This window comes from Ostrea edulis, chromosome 2 (genome assembly GCF_947568905.1).
Source record: "Ostrea edulis chromosome 2, xbOstEdul1.1, whole genome shotgun sequence".
NCBI classification, from domain to species: Eukaryota; Metazoa; Mollusca; class Bivalvia; order Ostreida; family Ostreidae; genus Ostrea; species Ostrea edulis.
Window position 1 is genome coordinate 4,881,590 of NC_079165.1, and position 25,500 is coordinate 4,907,089.

Here is a 25,500-nt window from a genome sequence, read left to right on the forward strand (position 1 = left end):
GGAAACATTGAACCTCACTGTATTTGGATCAATTACTAGCCGTTTTGTTGCACTTTTAGATTTCGTTAATATACATTTGATTGCTTTTTTGAGAAGATATTCAATATCTCTCACTGATATCGTTTTCAGATCTTGTCTGTTGTCTTCGCGTTCATAGTTTGCAAGGGTGCAGGGACAGATACAGTTGTTTAAATGTGCGTAACTTACATAATTTTTCACAGATGAAAGCAATAAACGGTACTCTGTTTGTAAATGACTACCCAACATGTCTCAAGCACTCTACAGTCAATATATATGCAGATGATACCACGCAAGATGTTTCTGATAAATCCTTAGATGTAATTGAAACAAAAATAAAGGATGATCTTATAAATTCTATGGAATGGATGCATAAGAATAAATTGACAATAAATTTAAATAAAACACAATGTATTTTAATAGGAACGGCACAGAAATTATCGAAATGTAGAAATCTTTGTATTAATGTTGGTGCAATTTTTATAGAAAATGTCAAATGTGCCAAACTTTTAGGTGTTTACATCGAAGAATGACTTACGTGGTCTTATCACACAGATGCCTTATGTAAAAAACTTAGTCAGAAATTAGGTGTTTTAAGTAGATTGAGTACTTTTATGTCAAAGGAGGCACTACTCAAAATTTACAATACTATTGTTTTTTTCTCATTTTAATTATTGTTGTACAGTATGGAAGGATACAAAGAACAAGACAAATATTGATAGGCTTTTTAAATTACAAAAGAGGGCAGCAAGAATCATTTTACATATCAAAGTACCTCATTCAGTGTCAACTTCTTGCATGCTATCAAATTTGAGATGGATGCGTTTGATTAACTATTTTATTTATCGAAAAATTATTCTTATGTTTAAAGTTTTACATCATATGACTCCAGAGTATTTACACGTTTTTAAATTTGTGAATGGGGTAAACACAAGAAATACAAGACAAAGCTCTTCAAATTTTATCTATGTTACAAGAGCCAAAACAGAATATTTTAGAAGATCTTTTATCATTTCAGCAGCAATTTTATGGAACTCGTTACCAGATTTTATAAGAAAATGTACAACTACCACATCTTTTAAATCAGCCTATCTAAAACATTATTTTGACACTCAATGATACTCGTGTGTTTATTGTCTCTTTTCCTTTAGTTCTTATCTGTATGTATATAAATTGTGATATTTTCATGCTTTGTGATATATTATGTTCTCGATATGTATATATGTTATAGACAGGACCACAATGTAAACTAGTTTATACAACTAATTGTGCAATCCTGTATAAATAAAGGATATTATTATTATTACTCTAAATTATGTATAGAACCAAATGCATGCAGCAATCTACATAAACTAAAAATCAATTTCCTATGTTGAACACGGCACATGTATCATGATCATTATCGCTCTGAATGCATGCAGTGTTACATAATAAATCAATCGCAACGCTCTAAGGACGTCTACCTGATTAGACGTGTAGGAACCGTATATTATTACAGCATTATTGCTTGCTAGTCTTTTCTGAATGCTGACAATGCTTGCTTACTTGAACGATATCAATGCTTGCTGATTGGAATGTTGGCAATGCTAACCTATTTGAATGCTGGCAATGCTTGCTGATTTGAATGTTGGCAATGCTTACTTATTTGAATGCTTGTAATGTTTGCTGATTTGAATGCTAGCATTGCGTGTTGATTTTGAATGCTGGCAATGCTTGTTGATTTGAATACAGGGACCGCTTGCTGATATGAATACTGGCAATGGTTACTGATTTGAAAGCAAGCAATGCTTGCTTATGTGGATATGGCTGGTCCAGTCCTATGCTAATTCATCTCTTTTTTGTCTAACATATGTGTCAATGCTGTTAAATGCTAAAGGACCTTCCATTATAAGGAAAGACAAATGAGTCAATGCTACATATAATTTCTAGACCATCATCATTATTGATTTTACTGTCAAAATGAATTAGACAATGCCAATTATTTTGTCGAATTATATTTCAAACAATTGCATGTTTGCCTATGCATAAGAATAAAAATCACAAATCTTTAATTAATTTCTATATTGCAATATTACCATATTGTTTGAATGATTGTGAATTTGGATTTAAAGGGACTGGTTCACATTTCTCGAAAAAATATATAATTTTTCAATTTTGAATTTAAAAACTAAAACTAAAATTCATTCAATGTCGACAACCAAAATGTGAACCTTCTGAATGCAAGAATAAGAGCAATGTTTTAGCTTTAATGCTGCGTTATGTAAAGAAAGACTCGGAGTTTTTTTTACGTAAACAAACAAATCAATGAAATGTTAATTTTGTAATTTAAAGCATCTTGATTTTATACAATCACAAATGTTAACTTTCAAATGAAACATTTTACCTAAAGTATACCTGAGATGTGATATATATCTTGAATAAACTTGAATCAATATCCATTTATTTTGAAAACTTCGTAAACAGTAACACACCTCAATCTTTGTTTTCAAAAGAAATGATAAACTCTCTATAATGAGCTTCTGTCATGATATAACCTTGATATTTTCGTGAAACCGTCTAAACATATTAGAATGTAGATTCTGATCATTTAAAGTGAAAACAGAATTTGGGGAAAAATCTTGAATCAGTCCCTTTAAGGTAACCGATCTATAAAAGCAATAATTTCACAAAACGTCAATATCTGTAGCACTGAATCTTTCGTGAAAACAAAATGCCTACTTTTAGTAAGCTAAAGATGGCAGAGAGATAGTAAATGATGTCCAGATTTATTCATAGGGAATTAGATTTCTTGTCGTAGTTACATGTATTTCCTCTTGTAGAAATGTAGAAAAGGTTAAATATTTTCATAATAATAATATAATGATACTAATGATACATTACATCACGCCTTATATAAAACAAATTACTCCAGGGTGTTTTACAAGGGTAGAGATGAGGAATGCAACAATAAAACACAATTATGACGGTATGACATAAAATCTTGCATCTGTAAACTTATCAAAACAAAAAACATTTTTATCAAGATCGATAGCTCAAGTCTTTTTTTTTTTTTAGCACTATGCAAAGTCTCTTTTAAAAAGTACTCCAAAATGTAGTATGACGGTACTCTAAAAATGCAAAGATCAAACTCTCCGAATAATAAACACACTTTAAATACCAGATTTCTAAAACAGCGTTTAAAAAAACAATAAAAGTTAAAACACTATTAGCATGAATGTTCTTGGGAAATTATGATAAATACACATATGAACAAAATCACAGATTATACACTAAAACACATGACGAAATAGGTGTCCTTATTAATTACAAAGTTTCAAGAAATTCTGTTGAGCGGTTTCAGAGGAGTTGCGCTGACAAGAACAGGACAGACGGGCTCGAAATTCTAAGTTCGAAAGAGGCATAACTCTTAGAAAAAATATTGAATCAGAATTCCCTTGGAAAATTAATTAGCATGGTGACCTTTACTTTTCTTTGCGTATTTTGAAAGGCCATCATGATAGGAATCTTTTCACCATGAGGTATCCTTGGAACTTATATTCTAATTGACTTTATATGTAAGAAATGTGTTTTTCTCATAATCTCTATAACAGATATTTCTCTCTATAACAGATATTTCTGATATGTCTTGTCACTTTTGAAAATTCTTTTGGTGAATCACTGTGCATGTTAAATTTTTTTCATTTTGATACCAAATTTTGCGAAGTGCTGCATTACATGACAATTAGGTTTATTTTTTTAAAGGGATGCCTTAAATTCTGAGGAATGATAGTGATACTGGTTCAGCTTTCTGACAATGTTATTAAATGCTGATTTTTAATGTGGACAATGTTTAAATTCTAACGCTAATAATGCTGACAATGTTTAAATTTTAATACTAATAATACTGACAATGCTTACTGTTTTTATCCCCATGTTAGTTTATCTCCAATACTCACAGTACTTATGTTAATACTAGAGCTAGAGTTAGATATATAGCTCCCTGTATTCTAGGACAATCCAAAATATCACGAACAGTAACACATATTAAGTGTAAAGCTTTTAATGCCAGTTGTTTTTTTTTTTTTTTTGTTTTTTTTTTGTACAATCAAGACATCTTTTTTAAATGGAACGAAAAATACCAAAATAATGTCTTCTTAGAGATTGTTTAGTTTTACTGTATTTCTGGTTTTATCTAAATACAGAATTACACTAAATATTTTGGACATGTTTAACTTACCAATTAGACCCTCGTTGTTAGTAAACGTAATATTCAAATGTTCATCATGAGTAGATGAAATAGTATTCCTTAAGTTATATGTAGCTCCACCCTCGTGTGAATTATCAATATTAATAGTTGATTGTAGAAAAACTGTATTAATTTCCACTTGATATAGTTTAATTTGATCAATAGTCAAAGAAAATATGTATGTTGCCACTTTTTAAAAAGATATCAGACATACAAAAACAGAAGTATATGTCAATCTCAAAAAATCGTACCGTTTCATTTAAAAAATAATTAAAATGCAAAAAAAAAAAAAACTTTGTTAAGGAAGTTGAGCTTTTGGGTAAAACTGCACAGGATACTACAACTAAGTATTCAGTAGTTCAATATTGATTCCATTGGTGCAAAATATTATATGTCTAATATTGAATCCTATCCCGTTGAAATTTTTTCTGTCAATTCAAATTTTGAAAGGATTTGTCAGGAATTATATTTTGTGGCGGGAGGATAATCAAAAAGGTCTAAATCTGCATGATATTAAATTTTCTGTTTTTCCAACATATCTCCTATCTTTATACTCGTATACGTGTAATTCAGTTTTATAATTTATGATATAAGTAGTTGAGACTTGGAACTAATTCAAATGTTGTAATTCATTAAATTTGGTTGATATATTTTCCAAACAGAACACAGATTCATAAAAAAGTTCAAATAAATCTAAATCAATTCACTCGACATTTTATATAAAAATTCAGTATTTTCGGCAATGATTTTAAAATTGATCTCTAACTCCCATATTTTTAGGATCAATCAAAACCTTGAAAATTATATAAAATTTTAGAAACTGACATTACGCCTAATATACCCATTTAAACTCTCAGATTTGATGGCATGATTTTTTTTTTGCATATCAAGTGCAAAAGGGTCATTATTTATTTCCATTTCTTGTATTAAACATTTTTATCTGTATTGTTAGAAGACATGATTATTCATCTATTTTATACAATGATTGACTGTGGCATTAACAAGGCAATGTATACTGTATATTTCAGATTTTAGCTGTTGTCTTCGCATTTGTGGTCTGTGTCAAAGCGGGAGACGGCACTGCCGGAATTAAAGACGTAGCAAAATATTAAAAAGACGTGGAAATTGACGTTGATGACGTTTCCTAGTGGCTGTCATAAAACACTTCAATCATCACTCATCAAAACGTTACTTCAAAGTGATGGGTTGTTCATTGTATTTCATATGTTTTATAAATAGGATTTACGGTTACCCACTTGATCTTATAGAAAAGGGTCTTTCGACTTTTATGCAACAAACTAGCACCCCATCTGTTAATAATGAGATTCTACAATCATTGTTGTGACGATCGGGAACTTTGATGATGATAGTGGGTAGTCCCTACAGAGTATTGTGGGGTTTTTTGTTTTGTTTTTGGTGGGGTTTCATGTGTTATTCTTTTGTAACTGTTTTCTCTTTTCTGTATCATACTTAATCAAGATATGAGACCAACGGCAGATGTGACCGATAGACAGGGGATGCTTACTCCTCTTAGGCACCTGATCTCACCTCTGTTATGTTCAGGGGTCCGTGTTTGCCCTACTCTTATTTTGGTGTTCTTTATAGGAGTTCTGAGATAGATCACTGTTCGTTATCTTCACCTTTTCACTGTAACTTTTAACATATATGTGACAATGAAACATAATCGTTATCTTTGTGTCATATTGGTACCGCTTCACTATATGTGTTTTGTATTTGTTGTAATAGATCCATATCATAGTGTACTTGTGATATTATTTATTGTTGTGACGTCACCCCTTTGTTTTGTGTATCTACTCTAAATTATATTGGACTTAAAAGTATTTATTAAACTGTAAAATTATCCGTTCTTAAGGTAAAGCTGTTTAAACCCATAGTAAAGTTTTTTTTTTTTATTGAATGAACAGTTACAAAAAGGATTGAATGGCATAGAACAAAACCTTTTGTACTAATTTTGGACAAACAAAAATATCCCTCCAGAATTGTCCACAATTTAATTAGTAAAACTTTAATAGACCTTGAAGTGTAAAATACAGAAGTATGATTAACATTCAGACCATACTTTGTTAAACAGGTAATATTACACGTTAGTATCTTTAAGGACTTAGATTGACTAGCGTGCAGAGTATGCTGTGTGACACAGGCATATTTAAGTAGTATGCATTCGAATCTTTAAGAACTTAAACTCAGAAGAAGAATCCAATTTAGAAATCAATCTTCCGAGATTTAAGATCGTTTCCATAGACATCGTATCTTCCAAATTGACGTGTAATGGAATAGGACGTTGTGCAGCTGTTGGACATCCCTGATGGCAAAATACTCTTATTTGTAAAGTTCTTCAATAATGGGGATACCTCTTGAAAGAGATTGATGCTAGATAGGATTGACCCCTAACTGTCGTCAATGGAATATAAATGGTTTTAGCACAGAAAGTCATAACAATTTAAGATTTGTATAATTCAATACTGTAACTGTAGAAGAAAGATATGTTGTTACAAAATATTTCATATTTGTTTAAAATTTGAATATCAAATGTCAGTATGCTATTTTTATTTAATTCCCAATTATATATGAATAGTTGTTTAGGTATAAAACTGTCCATTATTTTTAACAAAAGACTGGTTATAATATGATGGGCAAAGGATATGAATGCTTTTCAAATGACCTAGTTCAATGTTTCTTTAGATGACTGCCCATTGTGTTGACAGTGGGGACGATTTTCTAAACAGAAAAAAACCCTCAATTTATTAGTCATCTGTACATCTTTCCATCAGGCTTTTCATTATTTTGTACCTGAATGGTTAATGTTTTCATGGTATATTTAAGAATACATGCAGTGCCCTCCATCTTGTAAACAGTCCGATTTCTTATTTACATTTCTAATGTATCCATTTGTTTTGTTTGTAATGAATATGTGCCACCTCATTTTCAATTTTTGAGAATAAAAGAAAGCACTCTCCATGGCTGCATTTAAGCAATATTTCATCGTTTCCTTCCGCCCACTCCTTGGACGGAGAATAGTTCACCGGTTCCTTCTGCCTATATCGTTGACGGAGAATACATGTAGTACGTAAGTATTTAGACGGTACATGTATTGATTCTATCCCACACTTTCACAGCAGGCGAGAACTTCAGCAATGATAGCTTCTGGGGCAGGGATTTAAATTGATATTGCTTAGAGCCAAATGATGACCAAGAGTCCAATTAGACACTAAAGCTAGCCATGCAGATTCACTCAGAATTTGCTTTGCTGACCACTGAGGATGAGAAGCAGCAATTTTTGTAGCCGTCTATTATTGTCAAAAATGTTTTTATGACACCCGTATACTTCAATTTTGTCATAAACAATGCAAAACTAAATCAACTTTATTGATAGTATTATATTATATTAAGTGAGAGAAAACATGTCTTCATACATTGAAAACTGAGAAAACTTACAACATTAAATATATTATTAGAAACACGTGTCCCAGCAGTAATCAATATCAGTTTTTTAACCGTGAATACGACTGGAATTATATGACAGGGTTACAAAAATAACACGTGCAGGACTTGGAAATTCTAGATCTGCTTTGAACAAAGATTGCTTAATTTAGATAACAACTGTCTGCTAATGGAAGAGGAAGTTTAATATTTTCATACTAATAAGGAGGCTATCCTGAGAATAGCTGTCCACTCTAGATAGTTAAAACATTATTTCAGGTAAATATTGGTAGCAGGTAAAAATCTACATTTATCTCTTTCAGAGGGCATTGTGTGAATCATATTTATAGTAAATGAAAGGCACTTGAGAAATAATGAAAAAAAGTCGTTGGGGTCATGTCTTCATAATTGACACCGATTTATAGTACATAATGAATATAATCAGATACAACTAAACGTTCAACACTAAAGGATGATGTATTTTTACATAATAGAAACTAAAACACTATGTTTTCCATTAATGTTGAATGTATGTTACGTAACTTCCAGATATATCTGTTTTGTTTTTCAGACTTAATTATCAAGATACTGTAATGAAAGCCAAATGTTTCACAATTTTTGTTTATTATTTGTTTTCTTTTTAATTCAAAAAAGAAAGACGCTCAGTAAACTTCATATATTTTTGTTTACAAATATTTAACAAACCTGCGTTGAAGAAAAACCGGTAAATAGCTCGCAAGAGTTGTGAAACCTTTACATCTCAATGTTGTGATTAATAAAAAAAAGTCAAGTACTATAATCGTTTCTGACGAGGTATTCTGATGCATGACGATATACAAATTTCTTAAGACTTACCAAATAGCAGTAACAAAATTTGGTTTAATTACGACTAGGTTTACAGATTAAAATCAATACTTTTATTTTTAGTAATCAAAATTGTGTAGCCTTTAACAGGCGTCATGAGGCTATCTCTATCATACATGTCGAGGGTGCATGTACCCAGACTTTAAATTCAATGCTATTATCTAATCTTTTGTTAACGTGTTGAAAAACTGCATAGTTATAGATGAATAGTCAATAGCAGCATGAAAACCATTCGTTGTCTTTATACATAGATATCTAATTCGAAATCGTGTTGGAGTATGTGTTTGGACATGTTAATTGTAAATATGTTCTGGAGCAAATTAGTAGATTTGTTTGTTTTTCTCGTGTCCAGGGAACGATTCAAATTGTTATTCTGTTCTATCCTAGGTAAGTCTCAGATTGTTATTCTGTTCTATACAAGGTAAGTCTGTCTCAGATTGTTATTCTGTTCTTTCCAAGGTGCGAGTCATATTGTTATCCTGTTCTTTCCCCAGGTGTGCCTCAAATTGTTATTCTCTCCAAGGTGCAAGTCAAATTGTCATTGTTCTTTCTAAGGTGCGACTCAACTTGTTATCCAGTTCTTTCCAAGATGCGATTCAAATTGTTATTCGGTTCTTTCCAAGGTGCGACTCAAATTGTCATTCAGTGCATTTTAAAACTACAATGAAAGACTGAGGGCATAATATAAAAAAACTAGTGAGTATAGAAGGAGATATGAACCAATATCGTGGTTCATTTTAGATGATATAAATCACTCAGGTGACCTATTGCTATAATTCTGTATCCCTTGTTAACAACTGAACCTTTAAAATTGAAACTAAATACATGTAGATATTTAGAAAGAACTGATGGTCCTATTCTAATTTTGTAAAATTCATGATCCAACAGATAGATAGTTTTGGTGACAGGGTGGGGCCAAAAGGTCATTGAGATTAAATGTATGTATCATTTTGAGTCGCACCTTGTAAAGAACAGGATAACAACCGATCGACAGGGAATATTTACTCCTCCTAGGCAACTGGTCCCACCTCTACTATATCCAGTCAATCACTTGCGGTTACGACCGGAAGTGATAACGAAAAACAAATTAATGTACATGCACTATACAATCGAGAGATCTATAATACCTGAAAGTTTCATTTGTTCCTCTTTAGTCGTTTTTGGGATTACCCCCGGACAACATGATTTTTTGAAAAATGGAAATCGGACATATCTTACAAACGGAAGTAGATTTTGTAAAAATGAAAGATCGTGTCTAAGGGTACTACAATTCTCTATCATCTTCAAAATTGGCAAGAAAATCCATTGAGCCATCACTGAGAAATCGTGTTGAAAAAATTTGAATATAGTAAATTTTTCAACCACTTCCTCTTGAAACCGGAGGTGCCGTACACTCACATACAAAATATGTTTAAGATGGACTATTGTTAATCTATAAGCCCTGCAAGTTTCAAGTGTATATCTATACTCGTTCCGGAGATATCAGGGAAACAAAGTCTGAATTTGTCCACACCATATCTAACGACCGGAAGTGAATTTTACAAAAATATTTGACGTTACTCTAGACATTTACAGTGACAATAATATATGTAAAACTCAACTCCTTAACTTGTTTCATGACCAAGATTTATGGCACTGAAAAATGAGACAATGAATAGTCTTTCTTTGATATAACCGGAAGTTGGAGATTCACCTTCCGGTGGGGTCAACATTTTTTGAGAATTAGAAAGAGACCTAGTAAACCGATATAGGTTTCAATTTGAAAGAAAAAAGTTTGAAATTTAGGATTCATTTAATCACTTCCGGTAAAAATATTACGTGCATGCACCATAGAAAAAAGAGATCTATCAGCCCTGAAAGTTTCATTTGATTATCTTTAGTGGTTTTCAAGTTTACCCCCGGACAAAGTTGCTTTCAAAAACCGGAAAATCGAACGGAAGTGAATTTTGAAAAAATGAAAAAACAATTGCCTCGAGGTACCATCGTTCTCCATAATCTGTGAAAGTTTCATGAAAATCCATCCAACCGTCTCGGAGACGAAAGGGAAAAAAATAATAAACAGTACAATCACTAGAAGGTCTTCCGTTGGTAACGGAAGACCTTAATAATAAGAAACAGAGTAAAAACAATATGTTCCCAAACTTTGTTTGGGGAACATAATTACATAGAATGTGCAACATTAGATATAATTTTTAATTTGAATTTCTTAACCCAATTCATGAACTAAACTCCTTATTAGCTCCAAGTGACTGAAAATTTTAAAACTGGGTGTATTTTAACGTATCGCAGTCATTTTGACCGGTGGCACTAATTACACAAAAGGACTTTATTATTACAAAACGTTAAACACCTGTGTTAATTTGGTTTGGATGAACATAGATGTAACAAAAGACGCGTACCTTGATAAATAAATGCTATTACCATAATTTATGCTCGATATTAAATTATTATTATATGAAATCGTTTTAGGTCCTTTCATCCTTTTGGGGTAAATAAATTGTATTTACTATACATTTTGGACCCCCCCCCCTCCCCCATAATCTGTTTTAATCACTATAAGTATCCCTGAACTCTGTAGAACCAGTCGAAGACTAGTGCTAATATGAAGTACATGTATGTTTATTATGAACAAACTGCCCTGTATCTTACTCCCCCTAGTCACCTGATCCCACCTCTGGTGTGTCCAGGGGTCCGTGTTTGTCCAACTATTTATTTTGTATTACTTATAGAAGTTATGAGATTGATCACTGTTCCTTATCTTTACCTTTCATTTTGTAGACTATCACTCATCATGGGTCTGGACTGTGTAGGGATTTTTGGAATGATCCTCCTGGTCGTAATCAATATAATATTATTGGTAAGTGTAAACATTTACATTTGGGATATACATGAACATCCCAGGTAAGAACCATGGAATCGGAGAAAAGTAATTTATCATTTCATGAGCCTATTTATCACTATTATGAACATCATAAACCATAACACCGCATGTAAATGAAAGATAATTAATGAAATTGTATCTTTTAATAATCATTTTAATGGGATATGCAGAGGAACCTGTGTTTATGTAATAAAGCAACGACATTATTACTGCTATGTCCCTGAGCGGCAGTTATAGGTCTAGACTACGTACAGTTAGTTACGTCTCAATATGAGTGAAACATTCATTTCCTTTCTCATATTTGAAGACCTTTGCATTGAACATAGGCTAAATATGATAAAGAATTTGATACATTGTCAGAATGGATTAAAAGTATAAGAGGAATATTAAAATTCCGTATTAGATATATCAAAATAAAAGTACGTACCATCTATCCTTCTGTGTTTAGTCAACCAGAAGTGATGATTGAATTAGATAGGTTACATGAGGGATATGTTTTGGTTCCAGCTGACAAAGCTTGTAACAACACTGTCTTTGTTTCTAAAGCTCATTAATACAACTGTATTTTAATCGAACTTGGCATTAATTCCACATTTGGTAATCGTACTTATACTCCAACTGCCCTTTCAAAATATGAAATTCTTCAACACCATGCTTCAGTATTAGACATATTTAATATCCCAGTCAATGGGTTGGATGAATATGAGTTACCGTACCTATACTGGATTCCTAAACTACATAAAAACCCTTACAAAGATACAGTCCTGGATCAAGTAAGCCCCTATCTTTGCTCCTCACGAAAATATTAAAACCTGTGAAGGAGAAACTTCAAATGTACTGTACGACTACATATGCCAGAAGTGGTGTAAATCAAATGTGGATTCTAAAAAATTCAAAAGAACTTTTAGTAAACTGGATATCGCAAAACTTTTCCCAAATCAACAACATCAAAACGTATGACTTTTCAACACTTTACACGACCATTCCTCACGATAAATAAAAGACTAAACCTTTTGACATCATAGAGAGTTGAAGTTCCACAAAACTGCAAATATTCATATCTAGTGATCAGTCATCCAAAACAATACTTTGTTAAACACCACGCTGATTCCACGCACAAGTACTCTGAAGTTGAAATAAAACATATGCTAGAGTTCCTCATTGACAATATCTTCGTGGTCGTTGGCGATCGGGTCTTCCAACAGTCTGGTGGAATTCCTATGGGCATGAATTGTGTTCCTTTGTTAGCTAAACTGTTTAATATTCCCATGAAGCAGAATTTATTCAAAAACTTCTACTTGAGTACGTGAGAGAAAAAATATTTTGCTGTGGTCGACATTTAGATATATCGACGACGTTTTATCTATTAACAATAATAATTTTCATTCATATGTCGATTCGATATATCCAAGTGAACTCGCAATAAAAAGACACCACGTCCACTTCTGCTTCATGCTTAGATATTTCATATTTTTTCCCAATGCAAGGTAAAGATAACGAACAGTGATCAATCTCATAACTCCTACAAGCAAGACAAAATAGATAGTTGGGCAAACACGGACCCCTGGACACACCAGAGGTGGGATAAGGTACCTAGGAGGAGTAATCATCCCCTGTTGACCGGTCACACCCGCCGTGCGCCCCATATTCTGATCAGGTAAACGGAGTTATCCGCAGTCAAATCAGTGTGCCAAGAACGGCTTAACAATCGGTATGAAACACGTCAGACAACATTTGACCCAATGATAGGTTGTATTGACGAACTAGATCGTTATAACGACCATAGAATTTGCGAAATGCTGACTTCAATCGAGACTGTTGAAATCCCTGTACCATCAACTTGTTTGTCAGTAGCTTACCTCGATTTAAAAACTGACTATACCCAGAACAAGCCCAATACAATTCATAAGATTATATAAGTAATCTACAACAAATACAACGAATTACATTTACAATAAATGAATATAATTTGTGCTGACTATATTTTTCTCTATAGATTTTTGGAATTGGTTTCCTGATAGTGGGTGTACTGGCTCTACAAGACGTGGCGGATCTCAATGAAGATCACATCAAGCCCGTCCTGAACACCATAGAAGTGAATTCTTTTCAAGTGGGAGAGCTAGCAAAGAATTTATCCATCCTTTTGATAGTTATCGGAGTCTTTATTTTCTTTGTATCAATTCTGGGCTTCCTTGGCGCTTGCAGTCAAAATATATGCATGCTGGTGACGGTAAGTGTGTCTATGATGACTTTCATTTTCATTTAAACTCGTATTCCAAGATAAAATGAAATAAAACAACAAATAATAGACTGCAATGAACTGTAAGCAATAAAGATAATTAATCCATAATGAGTACATTTTCTACACATGCTCATCACTACATCCTCAATATCAGAATGAAGGTATTGACCTATGAAAATGATTCGCTGGGAGATAAATCAAACTCATTGACTATTTCCAAGAACAATGATAGTTTAATTCGTTTACTATTTATCTGCAAATACGGTATGAAGGTTGGTTGAATATTGTTTAACGTTCCACTCGAGAATATTTCACTCTTATGGAGATGTCACCATTGCCGGTGAACGACTGCAAAAATTAGGCCTATGCTCGGCACTTATGGCCTTTGAGCAAGGAGGGATTTTTATTGTGCCACACCTGCTGTGACACGGAACACGGGGTCTCGGATTTTTGCGGTCTCATCCGAAGGACAGCCTCATTTAGTCGTCTCTTTTGAAAAGCAAGGGGTATACATGGTATGAAGCTTTACCTTTTCAAAGTTCGAATATGTGTAGATTACAAAATTAAAAAATACAATTTTCCATTGTGTAGTGAGTTCTTGGATTTTATCAGATTGAGCAAAGACTAACGACAAGTTGTAGAAAAAAAACAATAACATTTATTAAATAAATAAATATAAAACGAAAATATGCATACTCAATCCTTTCACTCTCAAAACTAATTTACATGAATAAGCAATTGACAAAATATATATCTGATATGTTGTAAACACAGATCTCTTTTGAAAAGTCCGATAGTACGTATCAGATGTAAAGCAAATGTACAGCAAGTACAAAAGTAGTATAATTTAGAAAACGTTCCAAATATTCAATTCTCCTAAGCACGCCCAGAACGGAAAACAATCCACTACCATGCATGCTTTGCACGAGCTATCGTCAACTCCTGACAATACACCAGGGTTCCGATGCATCCCAAGTCTCAAGTTATTCTCTACAGAGCTACACCACGCCCTTCCATATTGTAACACAATATCCGCATGGACCTCCGTATATCTGAATCCCGCAACTCTCTGCCTGCCTTCGGGTTCAAACTGGTTTTGTTAAACAACCATGTACGCACTGAAATTAATTTCATGAAAACTACCAACTTGCAACTAAACAAGAAACCAAGAACTCACAAATAACAAGACCACGCTAGACTAATTATTAATACTCACGAACTATCAGAATACAAACAAAGCACTGTTGTGTAACCGAGAAATTACATATAAATATCTGGTGTCTTACCTTAACTAAACATGGAAGACAACAGACGACTAAATAAAGGTATGCTTCTAAGGAAGGGGCAAACAGAACTGGCGCTCAAGCAGGGTGGATAAGGTGACGTAAGAATAGACCAGGGTCAGAGGTCATGCATAACAATGAGTACGACTTGGGAGAATATGAACTAACAATGCGTTTACACTACACTCCTCCCCGTTTTATAATTATAAGACGAATGTATATGGAAAAATTACACTTTAACAGTATGACTATACAAGAAATGGGAAAATACAATGAAAATTCGCTATAGATGTGCACTTGAACGGACACTATACAACCCGTAATTAGCAGGGGAAAACTATGACGAATATAAAGAAAATAAATACAATGATAAATTCCACTTAAACCTGGACGGAAAAATATTCAGCCCTAAATTCAGCAGGAATTCGTAAACATACAAATTACAAAGTATACAGCCGACGACAGTTTTTCACAGTTTCCTTCAGCAGGTACTACAGAGTCACTTGTAGCTTAGATGCAACTACTGTAGCATCGTCGCAAATGAAAGCTGGAGTATTTATAGTTCCTCCACCGGGTTTCATGTAGGGAGAATCTGTGTCCAACAAGATGCGATTCATTGGGACAGACTTAAGTCCAGCAATTTCATCTGCACTAAAGCCCTCTACAGCACCTGTGAACCCGAAGTATACACATGAAAAACCGTCCATCCATTCCTTGACCAATTCTGAATCACCGGTAAAGCAATGAAGATGTATCGGTTGGTCTGGGTTACATGACTTTTGCAAGATTTGCATACAGCAAGCATGTACATCCATACCAATCCTGTCAGATACAATTCCACGAAGATGTAGAACAAGGACTCGGTCCCTGCGGGCAAGAATTAACACTTGACGGAAAACTTCTTCCTGGCGTCTCCAAAGCTTAACTGGGACAGTACGGTCCAGCCCAACTTCTAAGGCTACAACATAAGGAAGATCCAACAAGTCCTTCATGTGATGAAACCTTTCTGGAGAGAGCTTCTCTACACGCTTAGGATGTACTCCTACAGCCATTCCCCATGGTTTTCTGATTTGCCCTATCTCTTGATGAGTGGAAGGCTTGCTGTCAACCATCACTCCACCTGAAACTGTCACTTCCAGGTTTGGACGCTGGTTACAGGACAAACCATAAGAGATAAGGTCACCCACCGATTTCCCTGATGAGGTTTTCCATATGCGGGAGCTGGTCCGATCTAAATGGAAATGGCTCTTAAAGGCTTCATTCGCAGTGACAATCTCCTCGCTGTAAACCTCCAAAATGTCAGAAGGCTGTTCTGCGGGTTTGCTTACAGCGGAGCTACCAACTTCTATGTCAGAACCGTAGCTAACATCAATCACTGTAAACTCATCCTCTGTTGACGAGTCCACTGCCGGAACCTGAATATCAGAGATGTCCCGAGTATGTTTCGTATCACTTGTAACACGCCCATTTGTACGAAATTCTTCGCGCTGAATAGGCTACAAAAGTGACAACAACACTATTAAACACCTCCAATGAAAAAGGGCTGCTGGGAAATTGACAGGCGAGACAGTAAATCCTTCTGGTGGTTCCGTCCATCCCTGAGAGACACACAATTTCCTCATACAACCGACAGTATCTGGATGCACGGTTGTGTTTTTCAGAATCAACCCAGACTGGTTTACATAATCGACTGCAGTGAATACATCAGCATCTTGTCCCAAGGCAGCAGTCACCAAAGATATCAATGAAGAACACTGGAGTTGGCATAACGCAGTATTATCAATAGATCGAACTGGATGAATATCACTGAAAATCTTAGGAAGGTGCTGACGCTGAACATGACGCTTGATCTTCTTCTCCCTCTTGTCACAATTGGGGTAAGAGCAGCGTTCAGCAAGATTGGACTTGGCTAATACTGTAATGGCTAAATCAGTGTCCAACCGGGTATGTTTGGATATTTCCAACGTGTTGTCCTTTGCTTCCACCTGACGAGTTGGGTGCATACGTTTCCCTAAAGTGACTCGAACAGGTATCGGCACTGGTAAAGCAGACTCTGATCCAGGGGTAATATCAGCATTTTTATCCAACATACAACATTCCTGATCCGCCGTGTCATGAGCCACAGAAAATTCTGCTCTGCTATGCACTTCGGAAAAATCTTGTTGACTGACGACTTCAGTTCCATGAACATGATCATCTGCTGCATTGGTACGAACTACCTCAAGATCCGGATATGTGTTTAAACGAATGTCCACACACATCTCCGAAGATGAAGCAGTCGCTGCAGGACGCAATGGCTTGATCTTCTTGGACCGAGGTTTAGGGTCTACCCAACGCTCAGAGCACAAAATGGTCGCTGCCTCGCGTCTAGTCGTATCTACCCATCGATTATCCCCCAAATCTCTGGAGAGTTTATATTGATCCACCATTACATCACAGATGGTGCTATGAGGTGTACCATCACTAAGGAGTCATAGATCGTAAACAAGTGTTCTTGGATTCACCAGGCTTCTCAATGAAGTTCTCCTCCTCACAAAGTCGATGTAATGTTCACCCTTTTCTTGACGAATAGCAGATCTCTTGTATGACATTTTATAATATTATAAATGGAATAAGTATAAAATGAGTAAGGTAAGGAAAGAAAAGTAGCACAATATATAAAAATATATTTTCTCCCAGTCGTACACTATAGTAACAGTTTTAACATGAAAAATGACGGATTGACATAGTATATATTTACTAAAAATTTGACATGACCCTGGTCTCAAATATCCACTTCTTCGTCAACTAAAACAAAAGGGTATAACATAAGTATACTGAATTTTCAGCAGTGCAAATGACAGTGCATATAACATTCCACTGAGAATCAGAACCATATGTTATGTTAAAAAACATTTAGAAAACATAAAAATTAATAAATAACCATCCAGAGATTGTATGGTAATAAAACATTTATACAGCTAGGGACTATATAAAATCACAATACCACCCATCTCCAATTTTCATCATCATGGCCGGGGTCAAACTTGTACATTTCATTATTTGCATATCTGCAGCATGCATAGTTATTTTGGAAAATCTTTACCTTTATTGTAAATGATTGATCAGAAAATAGAATAATTACAGTAGCAGTATCTAAAACAACCAAAACAATTTGTTTATGAAGAATAGATAATTTTTATCATTATGAATGCTGATGTGAGTAGAATGTTGCTAATTCACTTGGCCCCAGAGATGTTTCACTTGTAAGGAGAATTACCAGTAATGTGATGACTATATACTATCTCGGACAGTCAGAGTGCATGTCCCAGTAGTACATGTACTTGTATGGTACAGTAGGTGTAATATATGATCAACATAACTAGATCAGAGTAGGTCATTACCTGATCTTTACCTCATGAATATGCTTTGTACTAAAGTTTTAATTACTTTGACCTTTCTTAAACTTAACCTTAAGATATCACTAGCTAAGTAAACAACTAATAAGACCAAGGTTATACAGTAACTGATATGAAATGTTCAGTGTAACATGTAATGTTATAACAGCATGTGTTGACCAAATAACCCAAATACTAATTACTAAATGTAAGGAAAAATACTAAATACTAAGATAAGATGCTTATGTGCATTTTGTTACTGAAATGCTTATAATGCTCCAACATGCTTTTGATTGAATACTTTTGAAATTCAATGGTAGTAAACCATGCAGTCCAAATGCACTTTAATGATAATTGAGCATAACAATTAAGGTTCACATTCAATGTAACTCTTCAATAAGATAAGCATCTGAGTATCAACACATAAATCATAAATATTAATCTACACTAGTTTTACGTAAATTACTGATGAACACTTATACCATACCTATAACTTAAATCACTGATGAACACTTATAGCATACCTATAACTTAAATCACTGATGAATACTTATACCATACCTATAACTTAAATTACTGATGAACACTTATACCATACCTATAACTTAAATCACTGATGAATACTTATACCATACCTATAACTTAAATTACTGATTAATACTTATACCATACCTATAACTTAAATTACTGATGAATACTTATACCATACCTATAACTTAAATTACTGATGAACACTTATACCATACCTATAACTTAAATCACTGATGAATACTTATACCATACCTATAACTTAAATTACTGATGAATACTTATACCATACCTATAACTTAAATTACTGATTAATACTTATACCATACCTATAACTTAAATTACTGATTAATACTTATACCATACCTATAACTTAAATTACTGATTAATACTTATACCATACCTATAACTTAAATCACAGATGAACACTTATACCATACCTATAACTTAAATCACTGATGAACACTTATACCATACCTATAACTTAAATCACTGATGAACACTTATACCATACCTATAACTTAAATCACTGATGAACACTTATACCATACCTATAACTTAAATTACTGATGAACACTTATACCATACCTATAACTTAAATCACTGATGAACACTTATACCATACCTATAACTTAAATTACTGATGAACACTTATACCATACCTATAACTTAAATCTCTGAATGACAGGTATCAGGTATCCACGAAATAGAGAATTCATTTCCAAGATTTAAACTTAATTGTTTTCCACTTATTGTAGCTACTTGGTGAATACCAGACAACTAAGTATAAAAATGAAGGACAACCAGCTGTGAATATGTGTCTAATAATGCTACATATAACCTAACAACCAAAGACTGCAATGAATAATGTGTAGATGCAACCATAAACCCGAGTCTATATGCACTTAAAACTAAAGAAACTAGATAAAATTATCTGCATGGGTGCAGAACTGATCGGATGAAGTTATGTTTGTTATGCAGACTTTGGAACTGTATCTAAACAAACTATATTCTTAATCTAAGAGGTAAATTCTCTTAACATGAAGCAAATATTAAAACAATACTTAGGTACATACTCACAGTAACTAACCTACAAATTAAGTACTTATTCTATATCTACTAAGAACAATTACTACTGAACAGAGACAATCAAGTCAAAGTATTACAATGCCAAGGTACTACCCAGCATTTATTCTCCACTGGTAAACCAAAATGGTACCTATGGCGAACAGAGTTTGTACAGCACAACATTTGTGTACCAAGCCATGTGTGATGTTCTCATTGTCGCTTGTGTATAGTCAACCATACAGTGATCAGCAAATGTGTGCTGTAATGTTCATGAATCACTGAAGTAGTGACTTGTGAAGTGTTGATGAAGTCTTCAAACTTAGCAAGGTGTGGCACTAGCATCACTTCTCGGTTATAATTTATCTCCACACTGACATTGTCAAGCTTAAGTGGTTGCACAGCCAATGCGGCCGTTGTTCCAACAGGCTGTGACAATACCATTTGACTGGTACACCTCTGCTCTCGTGTCTCATCAGTGACCCTAGTCTCTGGAAAAGCTGCTGTAGATTCCATAGAGACTTTCAGTGAATTAGGAGGATCAATGTTTATGTTTGTCTCCGGAACAAAGTGTGCATGTACACTGATATCAGTATGTACTGGTGAAATGCAAGATGTGTTTGTGGTCATTTCACTACTTTCCTCCCCCTCTAGTACATTTGAGGGTTCAGTGTTTGTGTCTTTTTTGATAAGCATGGCAGGCACAGCTGGTGACTGTATTTGTACACATGCTTCAATGATAGACACTCATTCAGTCTCGGGTTCAGCTTCTGAACTGACCTTTGACATAAGCTCGTGATTTGTCTCTGGATCAACAACTGCAACAGAATCCATCATTGACAAATTTGATTTGATTCTTGGGGAACCTCCCTGTTGTGACTCAACTATTACTGGACAGTCTACAGCGTCCTCAGCCAATGAGACTGTTACCTCTGTATCTACTGTCATGGGAGTTACAACGGAAGGTAGACCTCTCTGAATCTCAATATATGTTCTGTTACCTTCATGCTCGTGGTCAGTCTTCTCTTTCTTACCAGAGACAGAGTCTGGTATTGGACTTGACTTTCTGCATGTAGTAGGAACTGGCACATTGATATTGATATTGCATTGCAGCAATTCCGAACTTTTGACCACATTTGTTTCTATGTTTTGAGTGGGAGTGTGCGATTCTGATGGTATTCCCAATGTGTGGTCAGATGACACTGTTGGTGTACATGAATTTAGAGTTAGAGTTGTAATGCAATTCATGCATGTGCATTGCTGCACACAGCGCCCTTGCTGTTGTGGTACACTATGCATAAGGTCCTTGGAATACGTGCTTGGCTGTATTCTGTTGCGTTGTGGCATGACATTTGGTGCATGCATGTACTGAGGTACTTGCACGTTTGGTTGTGTGGATAGGTATGCATGTGTTGTTGCTTTTGTTGAGTTTCCTGCATGTGATTCTGGATTTGCATTTGTTGTGGATGTTGTACGAGAAGCGGTGTGTGCTGATATGCAAGTTGTTGTACATGTTGTGGTTGTTGCTGTGGTTGATATGCATGTTGCACTTGTGGAGTGCATTGCTGCATGTGATTACGAGTCAGTTGAGACTGCTGTATGTGAATCGCCGTGTGTTGATGTACAGGTTTTTCCACAGAATGTGTTTGTTGTGGTGTAGTTTGTTGTGGCACGGTTGCCTGATTGTATTGCTGCTGTGTACTGATTTGAGGTGTCATAGGCTGTGTAAGCTGGTATTGTGGCAGTGTTTGTGTATTGCAGTGCCTGGCATTGTGAATATGGTATGGATTGTTTGTATGTAGGGAAAGCTAGTGGGCTTGGTGTTTGTGGTATGGGTTGGTATGTATGGCTTTGTGCATAGTGTTGACTAGCGAGGTATGATGGCTCTGACACTGCATTGAGATGTATACCCTGTCCACTAAACGATACATAACCGCCCTGTGGAATTGGTTCACTTGTCATACCCTGGCCATTTAGCGGTACATAACCGCCCTGTGGAATGGGTATAATGGTCGTACCCTGACCACTAAACGGTACATGACCACTTTGTGGAATGGGTGCACTGGTCGTAGTTGGTACCAGCCCCTGGACAACCAACGGTTGGGGACCGCCTGGTGCCTGAGAAGGAAACCCACTACCATAGGTAGTTGACATAATTCATTTCAATAATCAATACATCACTTTCACAACTATCTACCATTTTGTGATATATGATGTTTGACAATAAAGTAGAAAATTGAAAGCTAAATGTTTAATAAACCTAAATTAACAGAATCAAAATAACCTAGGTATCAATACATTTAAAATTTACGTAATTCTACCATCAATTTTAAATTATTTTTTTTTTTTTTTTTTTTTTTTTTTGAAAATGAAAAAATATTTATAATTTGTTTGAAAAAAAATGAGAATTATAAAATGTAAACAATCAAAGAATGTCGGACCGGAAGCTCTAAACACGTGTTAATGTTTACCGTGACGCACTGACAAACCGGCGCCAAGTTTGCACGAGAAAAAAAAATTGAGAAAACAAAACACGAAGATGAAAAGTACACAATACAATTCAAAACTTGTTAAATTTCGTCGTTAATACGTTTATAAAAACGCAATTAAACGACAAAATGACTTAAATTTCAAATATAACAAATGAGTTCTGCTACCCCTAGTATCACGACAATAATATCACTACGTACTAACTGTCAGCACGCCGTGACAAAAATATACTGGGAAAACTACAACAAAGTTTAAACAAATGGTCAACTTGTAGGAATAACGCACCTGGCGTTTATATAAAACGCCCAATGCAAAAATATTCCTAGTATTCTACAATGTGACCAACGTAGACCAACTGACGATATGTGTATCGTCGTGTGGACAAAATATCCACACACAAAAATACACAAAATATATACAGAAAAATTTACCGGCGACGTCACTGTTGTGTAACCGAGAAATTACATATAAATATCTGGTGTCTTACCTTAACTAAACATGGAAGACAACAGACGACTAAATAAAGGTATGCTTCTAAGGAAGGGGCAAACAGAACTGGCGCTCAAGCAGGGTGGATAAGGTGACGTAAGAATAGACCAGGGTCAGAGGTCATGCATAACAATGAGTACGACTTGGGAGAATATGAACTAACAATGCGTTTACACTACAGTACACTTACCGGCTAGGAAAAAGGTGTGCCCTCCAAACAAACTCCTATTTCAGTAGTTATATTTCTTCAAATGTCCTACATAAACTATGACAGGAAAATAACCATCCCCTGAACTTCTAGAACAGGTCTGTCAACGTGGCACCCTGCTGATGTCGTTACCGTGCCCTATCTAACTTACAGCCAGCCAAATCGGTCTCTTTTATACTAGCAACTAAAAATAACTCACACCCGACTCACTCTTATGATAACCCATTTGCATCAAAATCAAAACAAACGAAAAATACAAAACGCTAAATCAGCAAAACTGAATCAACTTCATTACACATTGTTTGTCAATTCACATGTTTGCATAATTCTATTAAAGTTCATATTGTAAATTGAAAAGTAATTTAACATTTACAAATTATCTTTTGATATTGTATATCTTGCTTAACGTCTCTCTCGAGAATTTTTCATTCATATGGAGACGTCACCAAGACCGGTGAATGGAATCAAATTTAGGCCTATGCTCGGCGCTTACGGACATTGAGCAGTGAGGGTTCTTTAGCGCGCCACACCTACTCTGACACGGGTCATCTCCGAGGACCTTTGACATTCACACCTAATGCCGAGCAATTGGAGATGGAACTGTCACTACTTGTTTTAACGACTTAGGTTTCTCGTGGTCGGGATTCGAACCCCCGCCTTCCGCATGCGGGGTGAACGCTCTAACCTCTAGACCATCGCGGGGGTCTTGTATATAATTATGAACAAATATGAACATTATCAAAAGTCAAAATGTAGATTATAACAAGTACTGTGTACATTGAAAATGTACATCACAACATCTTAGGAATGCTCAATATGAATTTTTAGATGTGTATGTACATTTGTATATCCATTCTCAACTGACGAAAGTAAGGTATATACCCTAAGTAAAACACGTGTATCAGCAACAACAGACCCACAAGATTAATCCGTCATCTGAGTATTATAGGTATCACTCTTCCATAGCGCTAAACCTAGACAAAAAATCCTGTGCAGCATATCTTAGCTAAATTCTAATACTCAACAACACTACCAAACAAGATGTGTTCTAAAAACTTAAATGCCCCCGAAAGTGCATGAAGACTTTACATAATAACACTATATGGCTAATTTGGACCCACCCTAGAGTTAAAACCCTGGGGTTGCGAAATTCACAATTTTGGTACACCCTTTTCTGCTTTTCCTAAATATGCATTAAGTTTTACACCGTATCAGCAAACTTAAAGAAATCTTTGAAATGATAAAGAAAATAATCACTATAATAATTTTGGTCCCATCCTGGAACCCAAATCCTTACACCATGGTATTATGAATTTTTAACAATTTGGTAAAGGACTACTTTATATCTAAATATCTATTTAGATTCAATTTCGTATCAATAGCATTAAAGAAAATATTATTTAAATGTTTTAGACATATATATACTATATATACCACGTTTGGTTCCACCCTGAAATCATACCCTCTACCCCAGGAATAGTGAAAACAATTTTGTAGAAGCCTTCTTTTTCTACTTCACTATGCTTTTATTTTTTCTTAGAGGTATGCGGTTGTAGAGAAGATTTTAAAAAATTGGTCAATTTGTGTCAGAATTTACCCCGCCCCTAAGAGCTCAGGGATACAGGTGTCCTGAAATTACAATTTATGTCCCCTTTGATACAAAGATGCTTCTTACTTTGAGCATGCGAAAAGTATAGTTTCGAGTTTTACCTTAACTACACAGAGGAATAGGTATTATATTGTATATCAATAAATTCCTATTTAAGACAAAGTTATGACGAAGTACTGCGTGTATAATACATGTATTTGTATGTTACCAAAAGAGTAGAATGAAAGCGGTGCTTCCCCTATTGCTCTCTCTTGTTCAGTTAATATCTTACGAGTGTGTACTACAATAGCACCAGACAAAATTGACGTGCACGATATGAAGTAATACATAGCAACTTTAATTTGAAGTCGTTATAAATTATTAATTCGTGAATAATAATATATGGTTGTTTACTTACCTTTAATTGAGAGGTATTATATGTTTGTTACATTTACATTTCAGTATGACATCCTGGTTTTGATTTTACTTGTGATGAAGATTGCAATCATTGCGTTGTGGTTTACCATGCAAAACAAGGCAAGTCCACAGATTCATTGTTCATGAAGAAATATCACCGTCTTTGTTATAAGAAATCTTGTGTTAATGTGTTACATGCAATGTCCATTTTATTGAATGATGAATATACATTTTAGTGTGAGGATAAGCAGTTCAGGTATTGAAGCAGATATTTGCTAGGCGTTTTATATTCGGATCATTACTTAGAACAATATATATACGGTGTGACCGTTTGACCGAGCGAAGCATGAAATGGTCATTGACCTTCATAATTCGATTAAGTAC

At 34.7% G+C, this 25,500-nt stretch overlaps 2 protein-coding genes across 9 annotated transcripts in view; both read left to right on the forward strand.

Moving 5' to 3' along the window:
• The window catches only part of LOC125680424 (tetraspanin-9-like), a 38,411-nt gene extending 31,170 nt beyond the window's left edge, over positions 1-7,241 (forward strand). For 2 of the 4 annotated variants that reach the window (XM_048920016.2, XM_048920012.2), the window contains exon 8: positions 5,272-7,241. In XM_048920016.2, the coding sequence (XP_048775973.1) occupies positions 5,272-5,355 (84 nt within the window). In that variant the 3' untranslated portion in view covers positions 5,356-7,241. Of the gene's footprint in view, positions 1-129 lie in introns of all 4 variants that reach the window. The other 2 variants (XM_048920013.2, XM_056157389.1) reach the window with 2 other exon arrangements.
• Positions 7,186-25,500, forward strand: part of LOC125680425 (CD63 antigen-like) — a 34,866-nt gene continuing 16,551 nt past the window's right edge. For 3 of the 5 annotated variants that reach the window (XM_048920019.2, XM_048920017.2, XM_048920018.2), the window contains exons 1-4: positions 7,186-7,331; positions 11,327-11,405; positions 13,426-13,659; positions 25,162-25,236. In XM_048920019.2, coding sequence (XP_048775976.1) covers positions 7,222-7,331; positions 11,327-11,405; positions 13,426-13,659; positions 25,162-25,236 — 498 coding nt within the window. In that variant the 5' untranslated portion in view covers positions 7,186-7,221. Of the gene's footprint in view, positions 7,332-7,705; positions 7,964-8,812; positions 8,936-11,326; positions 11,406-13,425; positions 13,660-25,161; positions 25,237-25,500 lie in introns of those variants that run through there. The other 2 variants (XM_048920020.2, XM_048920021.2) reach the window with 2 other exon arrangements.